This window comes from Neofelis nebulosa, chromosome 2, assembly GCF_028018385.1.
Source record: "Neofelis nebulosa isolate mNeoNeb1 chromosome 2, mNeoNeb1.pri, whole genome shotgun sequence".
NCBI lineage: Eukaryota > Metazoa > Chordata > Mammalia > Carnivora > Felidae > Neofelis > Neofelis nebulosa.
In genome coordinates, this window is record NC_080783.1 from 87,893,606 (window position 1) to 87,915,762 (window position 22,157).

The window sequence follows — 22,157 nt, forward strand, 5'->3', positions numbered from 1 at the left end:
GAGTGCATATGCTGCAGTTGGCATCCCCCCTTCAGATGTCAGCTATGTGACATGGCCCAGTGAGAGGATTCTAGTTCAACTACTGCGAACTAGGGGGCACCTGTCCCATCTAGATGCATCAACAGCTACTCACTTTCTGCTGTTATTGCCTGCCCTTTGGGAAACCAGCCTAGTAACGCCAGAATTTCTGAATTTTTGAGAGATGTCACATATACAAATTTTTATGCAAAAGTTCACAATGTTCACATTTCAGCTCAATTAAAAAGAAAGAAGGTAAAAACACTATGTGGGACAAATAAAACAGGTCTTTAGGTCGAATTAAGGATGCAACATGCAAATCGAGAGATCTCTGAGAGCTCTTTGGTCTTTCTTTCAAAGGTATTTTTCCTTCCTCATGTGAACCTAATCTCTCTCCATAAACGCACACAGCTTCTGAGTTGGTGAAGTGGAGGTTTCAGAAAAAAGAATGTTTGGCTATAGGGAGCAGAGTTGAGACTGTGGAACTCATTTTTATGTCTGTTTCATTTCTTATGGGATGTCACATGTCCACTGAAAAAGAAATACAAATTCTAACAAAGTTTAAAAGTCTTCAAATTAAGTTTAATTAGTAGGAATGTAAAGTAAATGGTAAGTAATAAGATGACTAGTCAAATCTAAGTTGATTTAAATTTTGCATAATATTGTGAACTGTTAAATAGCATCATTTCTCATTTTTAAAGTCCTGGTATGATTCTTTTTTTTTTTTTATAAGATTTAGAAGTGTACTGCTTCACTTAAATACAAAGTAGCTTTTCATCAAGTTTTCAGAACTATTTAACAAAACCCACAAAAGTTAAATCATAGATAACCCAGAATAAACAGAATATTTATAACTTGGTGACAAGAGAACGCCATTTCCATAGATAATCACAGTTATTTTTTAGTGTTGTATAAAAGGCAGCAAGATGTTTGTTAATTTATAATAATGTAAGTGTCTAAAATTGAAATTAAACCCAAATGAGAAAATCTGAATAAGAAAATTCATATTTAGCTATATAACAGAATGTTTTTACACTGTCAGTGAAATGTGGTAGGGACTACATTTCCAAATGTATGACTAACAATTGTCATCTTCTGAATTTCCAAATTTATAACTAGCAATTGTCATCTTCTGACTTGCCTCAGTATGCTCTCACTCCTGAATAGGCCAATCAATGAAATAACTTTAAGATTGCAAATTGAAATGCCAAGCAAGCATTCAGGCCCAAGCAGGTAACATAAATTAGTGAAGACACAACTCTAACAAAAGGCTTTTAAATTCAAAAATTTTTAAATCATCCTAGCCAAATGTTATGCCCAGAATTCATGATCCCCAAAGACCACCAGGGAGCCGAGTCAGATGCAAAAGCAAAAGAGCCTTTATTCGAGCTAGCTCGAGCTCAATCCCCTACCTGCACCGACGCAGCGGTGAGATACCAGGGAGAGAGAGGAGTTTCAAAAGGACAAAGGTTTTATTGGGGCCTAGGGGCAGTTGGTGAGGTAATGGCTGTGGCCTCAGCCGATTGGCTGGGGAAGGGTCGGAGTCCTGTTAAGCAGGTCGCTGGGCCTGTTTTGATCAGGAAGTTTGAACAGGTGAGCCGGAGGTTACCCAAGGGGAGGAGGTGTGGTCTAGGCGAAGGACACAGAACAAGATGGAGCCGGCCTGTGTAGGCCCGCCCTTTCACAAACAAAATAAACTGCCTGTGGGCAAAATTCGGTCAGCTGCTTGTTTGTTAACACCTGCATTCAACCCGATAGCCTTACTACAGAATGTAAATAATATATATGAAGTCAATATTGTCCTTAAGCAGGTCCTTGAAGCATAGGTGAAAGGAAGCTATCAGAGTTCTAGGGACATGTGGGTGACCCTGGAAAGCATGGATCTTCTGAGACTGGTTTTAGCTAAGCAGTCAGGCAGGAGATGAGGAACTCAGATATAGAAAGGGCAGTATGAGTGGAGAAAAGCTCAGGGTCATAGTCAAAAGGTGCAAAACTGTTCTCTTCAAGGCATCCAGAATTTAATCTGGGTTTCCTCTCTCATTCTCATAGCAAGACCGCTATCTACTTAAACTACATATGAGAAATAAGGAATTGTGATGTCTAATAGAGCCTATTTTGTGAATGAGCAAATAATCAGAAATATCTAAGAATCACCTTGTTTTAGGGAAGCTAACTCTTTAAGCTGGTTAACTGATGAGTTCATTTCACTACATGGATGTCACTGTATTTGTCCCTAGTTTGAAGAAATTACTCTTCAAAGCATTTCTTCCTACTTTCCTTCTTTCCTTCCTTCCTTCCTTCCTTCCTTCCTTCCTTCCTTCCTTCCCTCCTTCCTTCCTTCCCTCCTTTCTTTCTTTCTTTCTTTCTTTCTTTCTTTCTTTCTTTTCTTTCTTTCTTTCTTTTCTTTCTTTCTTTCTTCCAAATGAAGTAAGCCTCAAAATAATTCATATTTCAACAGAGCCTATGTTCTCCAATCTTTGTTTCATGGTTAGCATTATCAACCTTTGTTTTAGTACAAGTACACAGTCGTGTCATGTCTGGCAATGAGTTTTAAGAGCTATAATGGCAAACTCCTCATAGACAAGAACAGAACTAATGATGGACTGCTTAAGTCGGTTTGTAAATTAGATCATTCCTTCCATGAGTAACCCCACAAAATTCCACACATCATGGCTACTTGGAGGAAAATGTTCAGTCAGAACCCAACAGCAAAGATCACAATAAAATCTTTTTAAAAGTCAAAAACATGGTGAACATTTTGAAAGTTCTATAAAAGCCTAAATTGGGTATGTGTTCAATTTTCATGTTGAAAGCATAAACAGTCATAGATGTCAAGTAAACATACTAACATTTTAATTTTTATTCATAAGAATTATTACTTTGACTCCAATAAAAAGTTTATCATTAAAATTCATTAAGACATGGAAGGGGGAGTAAGAACATAGAATAAATAAAAGAGGTATTATCAATTTAACCAGATAAAAATACTTGCACCTTGACTTGTTACCAAAGAAAGTACCTTAATGACTCGTATATGTCAAAGGAGATGAGACACAGCAAAATCGGTCAACATGTGCAAAAATAGAGTGTAAAGTAGGTTAGAATCAGGTGGGAGTGGGAATCAGCTGGGAATTTAAATTAAATCAAAATTTTAAAAGACATCTTATTTGAGATTTACAATCCACAGGAATACATCCCCTGGAAGTGATAATGAAGGTCTCTAATGTCACAGGCCGTGTTTTAAATCCTGTGTACAATCTTTGCGACAAAATGTAAGGTGCATGATGCTGACACTAGTGTTAAGGGTGAGGTGGTGCTGCGGGGACAAAATGAGGAGGCCAGTGGGCTGAGCCGAGGTTACCCAGGAAAAGACCATATCTCACTTGAATATGACCTCCAAGACATGGAGACTCTTTCTGTTTTATATCCCCAGCATGCAAAGCAGTCTCTGACATATAGGAGGTACCAATAAATTGCTGTCAGATGAATAAAGGAAAGGACTAATGAATGAATGAATGAATGAAAGTAGTTGACCTGCTTGCTCACTTCCTATTTGAGGGACTTTTAAAGGCAGGGTTGGGAGGATGGCGACTCAGTGAGCAGGAAATTATTAATTCAGGGACCTTAGGACACAACATTATCCCTAGGATTTTTGTTATACAAGGTAGAGGACACTGGTGTCAAAATGACAATTATAATATTCCCTTAAAATTTGGGCTTTATTCTCCAAAATGTGTTATAGATGAGAATTATAAGGATGTCACACTAATACTCTGTGTGAAAGTAAAAGCTAATTCATCGGTATTTTCAAGACAAGAAAGAAAATGTCTTCTTTCTTTTCCTTTTTCCTTTTTTTTTTTTAAACTATGATATTAAAAGCATGGAGGTTAAGGATAGCACATCCAGGAATGTAAACTTCTTTCCTGTCTATTTGATCATGTGTTATTGGCATTAACACTGTCAATAATTCATGGTAAAAGAGGAAGTTGCCATGAAAGGTTACCCATTGTCAGGCTATGATCAATAGGTAAGACCACAGTGGGTGATGTATTATCAAGCATCAGCCAATTCACTTTATCATGGATTTTAAAAAGAGTAGTAGTTGCAGTCAGTTTGGCTAACCTGAGCTAAGCTCATTTGTTCGTTATCTTTTCACTGCTGATTATAGACTATGCCTTGAATACATTTTATTTAAGCACAGAATATCATTCTTGCTATTTAATTCCTTCAATCTGGCTGTGGGCCTCCAGAATTTGCCCCTATGTTTTGACGATGGTGTTGTTTATATTTGAGCAAACAAAACTGTCACTTTGTTTTCCTGTCTTCCTATATTGGGTCACTTTGTGCTACATGATATGATCTAAGACAATTCAATGCAAGGAGACACATGTCCCTTCTCATTGGAAATACTAAAACTACAGCTTCCTTTTACCCTGTGGGAAAAAAAGCAAGTCAGGTGACTGAAAGTCATGGAGGAAAGTTAGTGTCATCACTATTCCTCTTCCTCCACAGAAATAAGATGAAATCATGAGGCCAGAATAGCACTGATTTCTTCATGAAGGAATAGAAAGAACACAGTCTGCTGGTTGTTTATGTCTTTGGTATTGTGGAAGGGCACTCACACAAAAACAAGACTACTATTTGTGAACACTTTCAAACCCATTCTTAATCTAATATCACCTTGGAATCTTGGGGGAAATGTTCAGTTATTGAAATCATTTCCTAAGGGATAAATCATTTGGTTTCTGGTTTGACTTAGGAAGTAAAACCATCTGATCTATTTCCCTTTGGTTTTCAGAATCAGACCATTTGATATTTAAACACTTGAATGTGGTTATGTTTCATTTTCTGCTATTGTTTTGTTTTCACCCAAATGCTGGTATCTAAAATAACTGGAACACAATTGGGTTGAGAGGGTTAGCCGGTGTAATTCTAGTTATCAAAGGCACTTGAATGTGGAAAATGTACCATATCATAGTAACTACAGTGGCCACTAGAAATAACATGCTGATGCTTCTCTAGGGAAAAAATGTAGAATGTAGTAGTAGTAGTAGTAGTAGTAATAATAATAATAATAATAATAACAGGAAGAGGAAAAAGAATAAAATAACTCTGAATTTCCTGGGGGTTTTTTCCCCACCTTTCCCCAAGGAATGTATTCTCACTTTTTTAGTATATGATTTCTCTTTCACTTTTGTATATCCTTAAACTGGTTTGACAAATGACAACCATACATCCTGTTACAGCTCAAACCCTATCTCTTCCCCAATAAACCTATTGCCAGTCCATTGGAAGTGAATGGAAATCATAAAAATCTATCACCTCAAAGGAGAAGCATACGAGATTACATGTAAAGAAGAAGGCATCATTGTTGGGAGAGGGTGCCACATCACCATACATTTGCTAATTGCTTGTAACACGCATTCATGTAAAAAGTAATGCATTTTCCTTATATGGTATTGTTTGGAGATGGTTCTGCTTATCAGTTTTTAATATGCTCTTTGAAAACTGACACGTACTTTACCCACATCTCTTTAGGAACACAGGGATTCAAAGGCTGGATAAAATACTTTCATGCCTCTCAACACAAACCTGAGAGGGTAATTAACCAGATGGTAACAATAAACCTAATCTGAACACATCGGGGACTGGAGTCCCTTATTAGAAGCCTTACACACTGGGGGGGTGGGGGAAGCCACTCTGGGGGAAGTATTTTAGCAGCCAACACCTTTATATCTGCCTTGACCTCAGAAGCAGAAGCTAATGAACCATTTAGGGATGGGTGTCCCACCACCTGAGAGAAGGCACACAGGGGGTCTTCTGCATACTCCGGGAGGCAGGAATGCAAGGGACTCCAAAGGAATGCAGTGGGCTTCAGGATTGCCTTCAAAGATGTCGGTTTTAGACATACCCAAATCATAACTGTAAATCCACCATATACCTCTCTCCCATCTCCGCTCCTACACACACACGCACACACACACACACACACACACACCCCAAAACTTTCCAAGTTGGATCATTTATGCTTGAAACACAAGGCCATTTTCTTCTCTGCGAGGCAAAAAATGAGGTTTTATAGACTTCTGTGATGACACAGGTATTCTGAATATTTTCAACCTCATTCTTGGCAACAGAATGTTCTCTTTATTCTATCCTTGAAATATATTGGAATTCTACTTATTTCAGATTTTCATATTGTCAGTGTGTCCTGAGTTAAATTTACAGGAGTATTGAAGCAATTTGATATTTCAACTTGCAAATGTATGCATGCAGTTATTTTTCCCAGAATACAAAAATAATCTTAAATATATAAATATTTTATACATCTCTCTGTATATCTATACCTTTAGAGATAGAGAGATGTATACATACATGTATATGCATAATAGATGTATATGTGTGTGTGTGTATATATATATATGTGTGTGTGTGTGTGTGTGTGTGTATATATATATATATACACACACACACACACCCAGAGAAAGTATCCATTATATGCAAGAATGGATCTTGTTGCTGTGGAGGTTTACAATGTTATTGTGGCATCATCACACATGCAAAGATGCTATTTTGCCATTACATACGGCATTTACAACCTAGGAGATAATCAAGTCAGTGTTTGTTCTTCTTCTGTTTCTCAACATGCTTCAGTTCTCTGTTTCCCTGGGTGTCATTTATGAGAAACATTCAGCATCAGTGCAACAACGATTTAGCTTGACTAAGTGCTAGCAAGCAAAGGACAATGTCCAACATACGGTGTTTTAGATTAGCCAAGGTTATAATGATGATCTATTAAAGAGCATTTTTGAAAACCAAGGCAGATGATAAAATGGGAAATTTTACAAAGTAGAGATGAGTGTAAATCACATGACAAACATCATTTTCCAGTTTGCATGTTACCTCTTTGTGGCTGCACATTCCTATATAACACTGTCCAATATTAATCTTGGGGTTTTGATACTTAATAAGTATAAAAAGACTGTTTCCCATCTTCTGATTCCTTTATACCTAAAACAACACATATCACTTTAGGAATTTGCCATAAAACTCTCCTGATAATATTGACTATAGTTCCAATAATAACTAAAGTTATTTTAAGAGTGAAGAGTATAATATGAATTAAATAAGAGGTGCTGCAAATAATTTAGTGAAAAGCATAGTTGCTGCCACACAGAGTATTAGGTAACCTTTTTTTAATTAGAATGTACACTTTCAGATTACTGATTATGAACATCAGGGGACCCGAGATTTTGATTCATCAGTAATTCTCCTTTATGTCTACACTAAGATGTAAAAATGAGACCTCTGGCTCTAACTTAGTATTTCAGAGCCTTTCCATGCTGGTGCAAAAGCTGTTTTACCTGTAATCTCTAGTACTGCTCTGCCCCCTTGTGCTGCTACAGTGAACTCAACAGAGGAACAGTTTGCCTTAATCTTTGTACATGAACTACAGAAAAACCCCACTGTCACTTCTCACTTTTCTGGCAAGTTCAAGGTCAGTGTCTAGCTATTTTCAGCTCATCTCTTCTTGATCCATGCAGAGAAATGACAAGGTAACGTGATTCGGGGTCAGCTGTATTACAGGAACCGTTACATAAACGGAGAAAGTGAAAATCAATCCTAGCTGACAGTGACTTCGGGATAATCAACGCTCACTGGATGCCTCTGTCAGCTCGCCTGCATCAAACACCATGTGACTTCTGTCAGATCTTTTTAATAAAACTATATTCTCACTTTCAGCAACCTAAATAAATATTTCACTTGAGCTGAATCTTTTAGACTATGTTAGCCTTCTGGATTTGTAAACTATGCCAATAATTCCTTGAAAAAATTTCACGGTAATACCTCTTATCCTGAGCTTTGTTATTGAGCTGAGATGGAAGGGTACTTTTTAAAATATGCCCTCCTTTTCGAGTGATCTGTGAGAGCTTTCTTCAGACTGTTGCGTCTCCTGCATTAAACTCAACACCTTTCCCCAAATCATCCTCAGCCCCAGCTCCTCTCTCTTCCTCGGTAACAGAACCCCTTAATCAATCATTTCGTGTTGAGAGATTAGGTTTCTTTCTCTCTTTTAGGTGTTCATCATTGCTTCCTGTTTATCTCTGCATTTTCTGCTAGGACATTACCCCTAATGCAGAAATGGAAATGCAGTATTTAACAAGATGTTCCACGTTAGTGGCATTCCTACTGACAGCACCTGATATGTCAGTTTAGGGAAGGAGCTGTTTTATCCCACCCACCTTGTGCTCCCTTGAAACTGTGAGGCACCGCAGTACTCCATTGAAGTACAATTTACCATAATATTAGTTGTCAGTAAATTCAAAGACGGAACTCCTAAAGCTATAAAATGGATTAGAAGCAATTTAAAAAAGAATTAACAAACTAGAGTAAGAGTATACTGTCAACAAACAAATGCTCCATCATAGGACTGTAATTTGGAATTTTAATTACCCCTCTGCTTCTGTAACAAAACAATGTCTGAACTGGCAGCGATTTGAATCTCTCACAGGTCATTGAGCATTCTAGTTAATTACTCTATGAATAGCCTGTTTTTCTCCCCTCTGGAAACACGTTTCTAATGGCAGTCAAGGTCTGACAAATGTGTCATCTACATAATTAGCTAGGAAGCAACACAAAACATTAAACATGCTTTGTGCCGACAACTATCAAAACATTTCATTTGTTGTCAATTATTCATTACTTTGTAGGTTCTGAAGGGGTTGTTATTATGGAAATAAGTCCAGATGCTAACAAGGTTAGAGTTTTGGATTCAAATTAGTAATCAGAGGACTAACTTTTAAAAAAATGTATCTCATGTACATTCAGCGCCATGTTCAATCAGTAGGAGATTATAAACAAATTTAGCTATGCTCAAGTTAAAATGAAAACGAGGCAGCCATAGACGTGAATTCAAGAGCCTCTGCTCATTCTTTGAAGCACGGACTCTACGCTGTCATTGTAAACTTTCTGAACCTTTGGCATGTCCAGTCTGTGCCTGGAAACGAGAGTTAAAAATGCTTACTTCAGGAGATGACATGGGATAGCAAGGACAAGGAAAGAAATCTCTGGTGGTTTTGGATTCTCCACCATCCCACCCCAGCGCATATTATGTAAAAGTCAAAATTCTGGCTAATAAACTTTTGAGTCTGTTGTACAGCACAGTAGTTACCTTAGGTAACCCTTGGATCTCATGATTTTTTTTTTCTATTTCTGAAATCTTGTTTCTTTTATTGCTGCTTTAATATTGTATACAAAGCCAAGTATTGTCTCGAAAGCAGCACTCCTAATGTATATAGAGGATATAAAAAGATTTCTCAACAAAATTGACCTCTCTGTGGCAAAGAAAATTGCAGTGGAAGACACATTATTGCGTAGTCATATCTGAGGCTTGGATCTATGGAGAGTCTCACTCCACTGTCCTCTAGCTTTCCCTTATAAACCAAAATGGCTTACAAATGTCATCCACAATAGTCCAATAAAGATTAGGAACAAAACACTGTCCTTACATTGATGAGATAAGAAAGATTTAACTGCAGAATGCAGTGTACAAGAACAGTTCATAAGGCTTGTTCTCGAATGAGAAAAATAGAATTCAAATTATATTTGTGTGTGTCTAGAATTTAATTGAGATGATCAGTTTATTTTCCACGTAACGTTTAATCAGATGCCTGTACTATAGGCCTAGATAAAAAGAAAAGAAAAAAAAAATTCTATCAGGAGAAATCAAGAAGACCCGTTATCTACAGAGTGTGCAAAATATGTCAGGAAATAATTCTACCCTGAGCACTGAGAATGTTCAGTTAATAAAAAAAGATCAGCCACTCGCTAAGAGAAAATAATTGTCTGTATCTATATTTTTCAAAGCAAAAAGGCAGTCACATCTTACACTAAATAGGACACATTAAAATAAGCTTTAATAATCTTTATGCAGAAGGAAACTAATCCATTTTCAGATCATACGATCCACAGCAATAAAAGGAAATCATCAAACTAAAAACAATTTTAGAAATGGCTGCAGACTCTCATTTAATTAACATGCAACAGATCATATATTTATGAGGAAGTCAAAATATTTAGGAAGCCTATAATCCTGTAAGCCTTAATGTGGTATAAAAACAACAAATAAATGCAAAGTGTTACTGTTATACATGCCTGCCTGATCAATGGTTTTCACATATTGATCTATAAATGGAGTTGACAGTCTGTGTTGGCTGCACATTTTCCAAGCAGCGCTATTTTTGCAGAAAACCAATACGGGCAATTACCTTTGTTTGAGATGCCAAGTCTTATCAATTCAATGTGATTTAGTGTCATTTTAATTAAATATCAGGATCCACTTCAGGACAATTTATACAAACAAAGCCTCAAACCTAACTATAAGCTTGATTCGAAGTAAACACGGACAAGTCCTACAGTCTCATAATATTTCTCAAAAACTCTGCGAAACAGAAGGCTTATATTTTTAGTAGCAATTTTTATGTCTGCCTTTTTGGCTAGCCACAACTTTGGCAAGTATCCTATAATCACAGAAGTAAGAAACAAAAGAAAATTGTTTCCTCTTTTTCTTTATAATATATTAAAAAAGAAAAATGAACAAGCACAGTCTGTTAATGGAAGCAAAAGGAGTCTTGTGAGTTAGCGTTTAGGAAGGGCTCGACTTAAGTCCTCATCTTAGCACTAATAAAAAGATATCTCCCTGTCCATGATGGCCATGAATAAAGTATTGCATTTCCGTGGAGTTTACAGGATGGAAATGGTGAATATTCATATATGTTGCTGCTTAAGACACCAGCATTAAATGCCGAAACTGCTCCTGTCTGCAAATCCTATGTCTGCAATTTTCTTGATTTGGGCTATTTAAACTCTTCATTAATATCTATTCTAAACTGTCTAGTACGCTGGAGCTTCCCTCTTATAAATAACAGCAAAGCCACATTAAACCTTTTGCATTAGCTATTTGCTGGATTGCACATTAGCCTTTCAGCCCTTAAAGAGGCACACTTCACTTGCCCCCCATTTACGCTCACTAAGCCGTCTGCTTCTGTGTTTAGCACATTCGAGTAAATAAGCAGTCCACCTTTAAGAGGTCTCACTCCGGTGATCAGAATGAGACAACAAATCACTGAGACCAAGGAGCGTTCCTTCCCCACCAAGTGGAGGTCTCCAGATCTCTCTTACAGAGAGGCAATTTTCTGCTAACCACGTCCTCCCGTGTCCAAACTTCCCACCTCTCCAACATTTCCCAGGTAGCAGAGTGGCCTCTTTAAACCTTGAAAAGGCACTGATCTTACCAACTACATAAAAATGATTCTTTGGTCTTTAAAGAAAATGATGCACACCGCCAATGAAGTACTAATGGAGGATTAATGCCTGTTTTATGGAAATGCTTCCCTGCAGCACTTAGGTAATGACAACTTTAACTTAATAAGTAAATCACCTGTGTTTGCATAGCACGGGGTCAAATAAATGTTTATATTGGCATTTCAAACTGTTCTGCTTAGGATACCAAGAAGCTAGACTCTTATGACGTATATGGGAGAATTTTATGTGGTGTTCTGAGTTCACAGTCATATTAAACAAATTTTAATTGAACACAATGAAAAAAGAGGATTTTATGAATTAATGACAAAATTATATAATTGATTTGACCCTAGAATCTTTTCATCACTTTCGGTAATAAGTTAAATCGTTACGAATGTAACATCAGATTCTCGTGTTATATACTCCAATAAGTCCATATTAGATTTGCATAATTGTTATGCCAGGGAACATGTAGTATAGATGTGCCATATATATGAAACAGGGAGCATAACACACATAGGACTACTCTAAAGTAGTCCTAATTTTTTTCTGTGCAGATTAAACGTATGTGTCTCTGTTACAACAAACCATGCTGCATGTGACATGTGCACACGTTTTTAGAATGTATCTCCTCCCACCTCTCCGAAGTTCAAGATCTGCCCCCCTTGACCTCACCCCAACCTCCAACTTCTGAAAAATCAAGTTCTTAGTTTAGCTTCAGCAGATATCTTTAACAGGCTTGTTTGAATAAATATGCCAAAATACTTTACATTCTGTCAGTATCTAGTCAGAAAATTGTGCATGGAAAAAAGAGATGAAAAGAACCGAGACAGAAAGAAAATTAGTGCCATGGCAAGCTTTCAATACAGTATCTCTGCGCCAAGTTTTCTCGGTGAAATGACATATCCTCACTAAAATACCCCTTTTATATAATTATGCACTGAGCACACATAACCAAAAGTAACTTTTATTTTTGTTCCTTATCGAGGAATACATATTGCCCAGGCTAAGAATGCGGAAACAAAAGCTGGGATAATTATAGCTAATTTAACTTTGGAAAACTCTTCTCTAGCAGTCCAGCATATAACCCCCCAAACTAAAGTTATGTAACAAGGTAATATCAACAATGAGAAACTGCATGATAAAATCCTGCCCAAAAGTGAAAAATGCTAATTTTGTCTCATTTAGCAGCTGGATACAGAAATGCTCATTAGTTTTAAGAGGGTTAATCCTTTTAACTTTTGCATATTGATATGCCAATTATGCCTAATTGTACAAGAGGCATCAGTCAAGGTAATAGTGCATAAACACATGAAAGTTATTAAGTACATCCCAACATGTAATAAAGTAGGTGTTAATTGGTAGCTGAGTTCTGCGGGCTATTGAGGTGGATAATTCATTGAGAGATGGATCACTTGTAATTTCTCTCCATAATTCCTTTTGCAGTCTCATGCTGTGATGTTTTCATGCTTGTCAAAAACAACTGTGGCATAGTGCCTTTTGTTAAACACAGCCAATAAAATATGTTAGGCATCATTAAATATACTTAACTTTTAAACTTTTTCAAAGGTACAGTTCTTACTGACAATACATTGTAGAGATTCCAATAATTTACTCTAACCATGTCTCAAGTTCATAGTTGAGGAACATTTTAGCTGGTTTAAACACCAGCAGCGTTGTGCCTCCCAGCAGACAATCCTTTTAAATGAGAAAGTCAATAAAGAGAAACGCATCTCTCGGTACCTTATCTCAGGATGTATCTCCCACTCCCAAAATAGAATCACTGGCTTCCCTCACACTAAATTTGCCTACAATACCTGAAGAAAGAATGATTAAAATCCTGGTTCCTGAGATGGTTGTGGGTTAATTTCGCACTTGAAATTCGAGTGAAAACAGAGAATAAATATAATCAGTAACATGCCACTTAGCAAGTTTATCCCATTTAATAACTCAGGGCGCTGAATATTTCATAGGCCCCTACGATATTAACAGAACACTCAATTAATAGCTCACATGTTTCTGCAAAGTGACTGGGACTCACAGCCCTTCCCCAGCTAACCTATTTCCCGCTCTTGCTCTCACTGTGAGAAACAAAATAGATCTGGGGTCCAAAAGAGTGGCTAACATTGCATAAATAATTTTGTAACATCCTATGGCCTCAGCTGCAAGTTACCACCATTATGGAAGAAAATTAACCAGAGGAGACTCATCGCAATCAGTGTGTTTAGTGGCTCAGGATGCGTGCAGGGGCAGGGACACAATTGGCAGTAGAGTTCATCTCTAACTATTTTATTTCAAATCTTCCTAATGACACATTATCTAGACAAAATGGCTTCCTCTCCAAACCTTCAGTCGCCACACCATTTCAATCATTTAGGTTCATTCCAAATCAAATCATAATTCCAATTTTATATATTGTTGGGAGATTTTAAAGAAGAGATTTTCCCTTTTTTTAAGATTTCCCCGCCCCCCCCCACCCCCAGTTCATTCTTAGCTAATTTTAGCCTCTGGCTTTTCAAAGTGATGTACTGTATTTGGAAGTACAAACACCACATGCTAGCATAACCTCATTATTTTTATAACACTGAAGCATGATAGTGGAGGCCCTTAAAATGAGTCAAAGGTGCTCTTCAGTCTACTCCAAATCCACTTTATCACTCTGGATTAAGCCCAGCTCTTCTCTCACAACTGGGGATATTATTATGACTATAAGTAGGCAAGATAAAATGCATTACAAAAACAGTTTTCTCATAGACATTAGGAAAACAAATAAAACAAAGCTAATTAGCTTTTTTAACAGAATTCTGTATCAGGAAACATGGGGGTTTTGGGGTATTTGACTTACGGGTTCAATGACCTTCCCAACATCGGTGAGGATCATGGATTTACTTTGGCTCAGCCTGTCATGGTGGCTGTTGGCATTTTTGATCCTCATTTGCACAGCTCCGGTGCCTTGACGGGTGGAATTCAGGGTATCCACAGAGGTATCAGAATTTGTAGATTTCTGCATATTATAGCGTTATCCTGATAAAATATAAAAGTGTTGTATTATTCCAAATATATCTTTTCCAAGAAAAATTTGATGGAGTGCACATTCCTATTAATCACTAAGGTCCAGAAATGGAACAAATAATTTCCATCTCTCTGAATAGTGAAGAAGAAGATAGTTAGTTTCTAATTGTTTTTATCAACTGGGGCCTCTGCATGTGGACAGTACTATGCATGTCAGAGGACTTAAAAGTTCATGGGCAGCACACTCATACTTCTGTAGTTCCTAAATCCATTAAGGAACTCTTAATAGCAATATGATACAGTCTTCCTTATGTAGAAATGATGTTGCCAACAGAACATCTTTAATGTATATGCTGTTGTCATTCACAACATCACTGATCTCTTACCCACCCCACCCCATCCCACCACTACACGCTAATATCAGCAGCCTTTTTTGGTGAACAAAAACCTATGTGGATAAGGTCATATTTAAGTGACTAGAATTAGCTTTGGGCAAACTAAGCTGGTCCCATTGACTAATATGTTGGCCTCGACTTATTTGCATGGTGTTCAGTCCTAGCCGCTACCCCTACTCACAATACCTAAGAAAGGAAATTAAAGTTCCTTTGTCCTCTGCCATCTGCCAATGTCTGCTGTTCAGTAGCTCTGTTGGACATAGTATTTATGAAGAATATGAAGAAAGAGAAAATCAAAACCATTTATTTATTTATATTTACTTTAATGGAAGAAGTATGATTAGGGAGGAAAATTGTAAAGGAGTGGCAGTGAGGAAACAATAATTTGGAAAAGAAAATGAAGAGAACTGAACTGTGGCAACATCAGTGGGTGGACTAGGAGGGCTTTAGATGCTTCCTCAAATCCATAATCCTTTTCAATCTCCCCTCTCCACAAGCCCCTCAAATGAACATATCATCTCATTTAAAAGAGAATATTTGCAGTGCAAACACAGCTTCCGAGCTTGTAGAAATGGACCTCCTTCTAGCCTGATTATTGTCTCTGTGTCTCACTTATAGACATCCCATAGCTAGTCTGGCACATGTGTCTAGTATTAGAATCAACTGTCATCAGTTACCGAAGCCAGTATAATCCGAAAGAATGATTATATTTTAGGGAGCTAACTGTATTGGACAGAGACAAAGGGGCTAGCTAGCATCATGATAGTGCTCAAGCTAAGTCAACACTAAAATGATTAGAAAAGGATGAAAACATTTTAATAGGAGCAAAGTGTTACCTTACAATTGATACCAATAAGGCAATTGAGTGATAACTTAGAAAGGAAGTTAATATTTGTAGAGTATTTACTATGTGCCAGGCAATGCACTCAGTGATTCAATTCTCACAAAACTCCCATGAGATAAACATTAAACTCATATTTTTCTGGAAGAGAAAAATAAAGATCAGAGAAACTAATAATTTTCCCCAAAAACAATGGACAGAAAAAGTAAAAGGCCTCTATTTTATTCCAAAAAAAAAAAGATTCATACAGGTGAATCGACAAATTCTAGTTAATCTACACTATGAAATATTATTCAACAATAAAAAGAATGGACTGTTGATGCATGGGACCACATGGATGAATTGCAAATTCTTTGAGCTAAGTGAAAGAAGCCAGGACAAAAAAATATATATATATATATATTTTTGGATAATATGGATATATATATATATATGGAGTACTTATTATTTAATTTACATAATATTCTAGAAAATGCAAGCTAATATTTAAATAAGAAAGCTCATCAGTGATTGCCTAGAGATGAAGGGAAAAATGGACTATAGTGAATACAAAGAAACTTTTGGGGATGATAGATATGTTTGCTAGCTTGATTGTGGAGATGGTTTAACAATTGTACGCATACATTAAAAATGATCAAATTGTATGTATTAAGTACTTTCACTACTGTATTTCAGTTATACCTCATAAAGATGTTTACATGAAAGTCGGTTTAAAAATTCCTTAACTAGGTGTGTCTGGGTGGCTCCGACTTCAGTTGGTTAAGCGTCTGACTTCAGCCCAGGTCATGATCTCATGGTTTGTGAGTTCGAGCCCTGCATCAGGTTCTGTGCTGACAGCTCAGAGCCTGCAGCCTGCTTCAGATTCTGTGTCTCCCTCTCTCTCTCTCTCTCTGCCCCTCCCCTGCTTGTAATCCATCTCTCTCTCTCTCTCTCTCTCTCTCTTTCTCTCTCAAAAATAAAATAAAACATTAAAAAAAATTTTTTTATTAAAAAAAAATCCTTAAAGGGCACCTGTGTGGCTCAGTCAGTTAAGCATCTGACTTTTGATTTGGGCTCAGGTCATGACCCCACAGTTCGTGGGATTGAGTCCCATGTCGGCCTCTGTGCTGACAGCAGAGAGCCTGCTTGGGATTCTCTCTTCCTCTCTCTCTCTCTCTCTCTCTCTCTCTCTCTGTCTCTCTACCCCTCCCCCACTCAAAGTAAATAAACTTTAAAAAAATCTCTAACTAAATTAATTAAATTAAATGTCTTAATTATTTTGTTCATACTTTCATTTTTATGTTTCTATGTGAGTGATAAAAAATGTATCTAGCTGAGAATAAAAGCTATTTCAATAAGATTTGAAATAAAAATTTGAATTAAAAAACCCTTATCTCCACTATTCCATAGAAATATAATAACAAATGCTTTGATGAGAAGGGTTTTAAAATGTATCAAATCTGGCCATTAATGTAGACATGGGGAATCTTCTACATCTAACTAGAATAAGATATAGAGTATTATATAAAACTTTTTTTTAATGTTTATTTATTTTTGAGAGACACAGTGACAGAGTGAGAGCAGGGGAGGAGCAGAGAGAGAGGGGGACACAGAATTTGAAGCAGGCTCCAGGCTCTGGGCTCTCAGCACAGAGCCCAACATGGGGCTTGAACCCACAAACTGTGAGATCATTACCTGAGTGGAAGTCAGATGCTTAACCAACCGAGCCACCCAGGCGCCCCTATATGTAACTTTTTTTAAAAAGTAAATGCAGGGGCGCCTGGGTGGCACAGTCGGTTAAGCGTCCGACTTCAGCCAGGTCACGATCTCGCGGTCCGTGAGTTCGAGCCCCGCATCAGGCTCTGGGCTGATGGCTCGGAGCCTGGAGCCTGTTTCCGATTCTGTGTCTCCCTCTCTCTCTGCCCCTCCCCCGTTCATGCTCTGTCTCTCTCTGTCCCAAAAATAAATAAAAAACGTTGAAAAAAAAAATTAAAAAAAAAAAGTAAATGCATTCTCCATATACCCCAGTACAAGATTATGGGGTTTGGGTTTTATTTTGTGTATTATTTATTACTGAAGCTATTAATTTTTCACAGCCAATCAGAAATTATTTCAAAATAACAAAGCAAATCTATGAATCTTTGATATCTATGAGGATGCTAGTATGAGAAGCATGAGTTTTTCTAGAATAAATAATACTAAAATTTGTATGGAACTACAAAAGACCCTGACTAGGCAAACCAATCAAATCTGGAGGTATTACAATTCCAGATTTTAAGATATACTACAAAGCTGTAGTAATCAAAACAGTATGATACTGGCACAAAAATAGACACATAGATCAATAGAATAGGATACAAAGCTTAGGAACAGACCCACAATTATATGGTCGGTTAATCTATGACAAAGGAGGTGAGAATATACTATGGGGAAAGGACAGTTTCTTCAGTAAATGGTGCTGGGAAAATTGGATAGCTCCATGTGAAAGAATAAAATTGTACCACTTTCTAACATCATAGACAAAAATAAACTCAAAATAGATTAAAGACCTATATGTGAGACCTGAAACCATAGAACCCTAGAAGAGTACACAGGCAGTAATTTCTTTGACATTGACTGTAGCAACATTTTCCTAGATATGTCTCTTCAAGCAAGGGAAACAAAAGCAAAAACAAACTAGTGGAACTACATCAAAATAAAAAGGTTTTGCATAGAAAAAGAAACCATCGACACAACAAAAATACAACCCATTGAATGGGAGAAGATATTTGTAAATGACATATTTGATAAAGGGTTAGCATCCAAAATGTATAAAGAACATATTTAACTTAACATCAAAAAACCCCACAAACAATCCAATTAAAAACTGGATATGGAACCCAAATAAACATTGTTTCCAAAAAAGACATATAGGTGGCCAACAGACACATGAAAAGGTGCTCAACATCACTAATCATCAGGGAAATGGAAATCAAAGCCACAATGAGATATCACTTCACATCTGTTAGAATGGCTAAAGTCAAAAACATAAGAAGTAGTAAGTCTTGGTGAGGATGTAGAGAAGAAGGAACCCTTGTCCCCACTCAGTGTTGGTAGGAAGGTACATTCGTACAGACACTGTAATAAACAGTACAGAATTTCCTCAAAAATTTAAAAATAGAAATACCATATGATCCAAAAATTCCACTACTGGGTATTTACCCAAAAAAAACCAAAAACACTAATTCAAATATTTACTGTATCATTATTTATAATAGCCAATATATGGAGCCAACCTAAGTGTCCATTGATAGATGAATAGATAAGAAAGATGTGGTATACATATGCAATGGAATATTATGCAGACATGAAAAGGCTGAGATCATGGCATTTGCAACATGGATGGACCTCGAGGGTATCATGCTAAGTGAAACAAGTCAAACTGAGAAAGACAAATATCATGTTTTTACTCATACATAGAATCTAAAAAACAAAAACAAAAACAAAGCACAAATAAATGGCTAAACAACAAAAGGTGGAATCAGGGCTATAAATATAGAGAACAAATTGATGGTTGCCAGAGGGAATGATAGCGTTGGCCTGGGAAAAATGGATAAAGGAAAGTGGGAGATCCAGTCCAGTTATGGAATGAATAAGTCACAGGAATAAGAGGCACAACATAAGGAATAGAGCCAATAATATTGTAATAGCATTGTACGTGACAGTTGGTATAGTGGTCATCATAGCATAACACACAAACTTGTCAAATCACTATACTGTACTCCTGAAACTAATGCAACATTATGTGTCAACTATACTCAAATTTAAACAAAATTAAAAAGTAAAGCATAGGATTTTACAGAGTATGTTTTAGTGAATAAAGTAGAATGAAGGAATGAAAACTGAGGATTTTATTTGAGGATTGTTTGAGGAAAATTGAGGAAAATTGAGGATTGAGTTTATAAGGGTGGCTTTGGATAAACAGTAATTGGACTGGTTTTATCAAAAGGGGCCATGATGACTTCTAGTGGCAGCACTGTCTCTACTGGTCACCTTTGTGATCTTGTACAAATCTATAGACCTCTGGAAAAAGATCTATAGATATTTTTCATCGCTGGAAAAAAAATGGTAGTGAGGGGACAGGGTCAGCCACGAGGATTGCTGTGCTCTGTAGGATCCTTCCTACTTCTGATACTGATGCACTCAAAGTCTGGAAGACCCTACATCTTTACAGAACTCAATAATTTTAGGCAGATAACCAACCATGTAAATGCTTTGCTATGACTTGATCCCTAAGGAATTTGGGTATGGGTTGAGGGGGATCCATGATTAAACATATAAGTCTTCTAGAAAAAATCTGGGTTCTCTTCTGAGTGCATTTGAGCCTTGATCTTTGATGTTACTCAGATTCAAACTCAAAGGATGGCATGTTTGTAATAATGGTGAGGGAATTCACTTAGGCTAAAGCCACTATCTTATGACCAAGAGCATGAAGCCACTGTATTTACCTAGCTTTGCCGTGTGCCATTTATAGAACATGTTGCTTCCTCAGAGTCTGCACAAATTTCAATGTCAAATCAACATTTGCATTCTTGTATTGATTGCACAGCAACTCATTATTTGCCTACTGATGTGTTACTGTCAAAAGGCTGGATTACTTAAAAGGCCTCTTATCTGGCTTCCCCACCTATTTTCTTGGGGACAGGCTGCAGAAAACATTTTCAGAATCTTCCTTCTTCAGGCATTTCTATTGGGCTGACAACTTTTCTACCATAGTATTAAGGTGATTTCTCTCTCCTCACACTTTCTCTCCTCTAGCTAACACTTCCTTTCCCATCTGACCCCAGCCTCACATCAACAAAATTTATTGATACCAAAGGCACCCTAGTTTTTCTCTTTATTCAGCTTCCCTAGTCTTTTGTGTTCTACAATAGCATTCATTTGATACTATTTCATAACTGTTCTCATATTTGCAAATATTTGATAGTTTCTAACTTTGCAGAACACTACATCGCTCTGAGAAGAATACACAAAATGACACAAAAACCTCCTCTTAAAGATTTCCACCAGAAGAAAATAAATGATCCATTTACATTTATGGAAAGTCTCCCAAGTGGCATGCACTATATCAGAGTCTGGAGATTCTCTGTATGTATGCACGTATGTATGCACTAAACATCGAGGGCCTTACAGATTGGTGAAGGTGATAGAGAAACAAATCAATAATTAAATGACAAGAATTGAGTGGTGCCCAGTTTGGGAGAGGAGCAATGGCATCAAACTCAGGGTGGAACTTGGAGGTGGAGAGAGAGGAAGTCTGCAAAAGGAGACTAGTTGGTGCTGGTGCTAAGTCAGGGCAGGTTAGGCCTTGCAGGCAAAGGACTCAGAACTGCAAAAGTATGCAAACAGCTGTGAGGTTATAAGGTAAATATTGAAATATTCCATGAAGCAAAATCATAGTTACCAAAGAAGTTCAAAGAAAAGGGAAATGATAGATTTCATGAAGAAAATGGCAGTTAACTTCAGTGTGCTTAAGTCTGTCATCTTGCTAGCCTCTCATGGGGCTGAAGGATTGAGAGTCCCTCCCTTCTAACCCAGCAGGTGCAGCGAGGGGCTGGTATTCAAGACACTCTGAGGGAGTGATGAAGGAAGAGGGCTTTCCTTGGCATAATATATAAATGTGTTATATAGATTAATTGAGTGCAAGGAAGAGGTAAGCAGGACCGCCACCCCCACCCCCCATAGGGCCCAGGGGTGTGCAAGAGGAAGGAGAGAGGACAGAGGAGGAAGGAAATCTGATAGACTGAAATGACAGCTGTGCTAATGGCTGTGACACTTGTCACTGTTGCACAAAATAAGTCAGAGATGACTTATTTTCATTGATCCTGTTAGGACCCTCCTAACAAGAGGATAAGGCTGTTCTAAGCCAAATTTTTCAAGTTGTATTTGAATTTCACTTCATAGCCCTTTTTCTTTACCCCCTTCCAACTTCTCATCTTCTCCTTGCCTACATCCGAATACTCTTCTGTTCCCTTACCAGACATCCTATTATCCTTTTCGTAGTTTAGGCGCCAAGCCCCCCACTGAGGCACCTACTTAGGCACATCTCAACCACAGAGTCAACAGTTCTGGAATTGCACCATCTATTTTTCCTTACCTATCTCCTGTGAACATTCGTCCTTTCAGTCAATCACTAAGACATAGATGGGAGGGAAAGAATTAAACCAATTAACATAATGCTATAAATGGATGATCAGACTTCCCCTTAACCTCAGGGAAGCATCTGTCTGAATTTCAAACTGGAAACTCTTCTAGCTATGTGGGAGAAATATCTTGCAGTAGAATAGCCTTGACCAGTCTACTCCACGTAAGATCTTAAGTGAATTTAGGGGGAGGTAGTATTTGTGGCTTGGGACAAGATACTAGCATTGCATTCTGGCAAATAGGGTCTGCTGGAGTTATGTGATGTGATGGCCCTGCCATGGTGTTCTTATTTTTGAGTGTTTATGAAACAAGTTCCTAGTGAACAAACTCCATCCTGAAACCGGCCCAACCTAATGTCAAATGAGACCCTCGCACCCCAGGGTCTAGTATGACATGGCTCCCAGAATCAGAGAGTGTATGATATG

The 22,157-nt window shown here is 37.4% G+C and overlaps 1 protein-coding gene across 6 annotated transcripts in view; it reads right to left on the bottom strand.

The window, feature by feature from the left end:
• The window catches only part of ARHGAP15 (Rho GTPase activating protein 15), a 573,492-nt gene that overhangs the window by 529,935 nt on the left and 21,400 nt on the right, over positions 1-22,157 (bottom strand). For 5 of the 6 annotated variants that reach the window (XM_058694796.1, XM_058694791.1, XM_058694813.1 and 2 more), the window contains exon 2: positions 14,168-14,346. In XM_058694796.1, the coding sequence (XP_058550779.1) occupies positions 14,168-14,332 (165 nt within the window). In that variant the 5' untranslated portion in view covers positions 14,333-14,346. Of the gene's footprint in view, positions 1-14,167; positions 14,347-22,157 lie in introns of those variants that run through there. The other variant, XM_058694803.1, reaches the window with a different exon arrangement.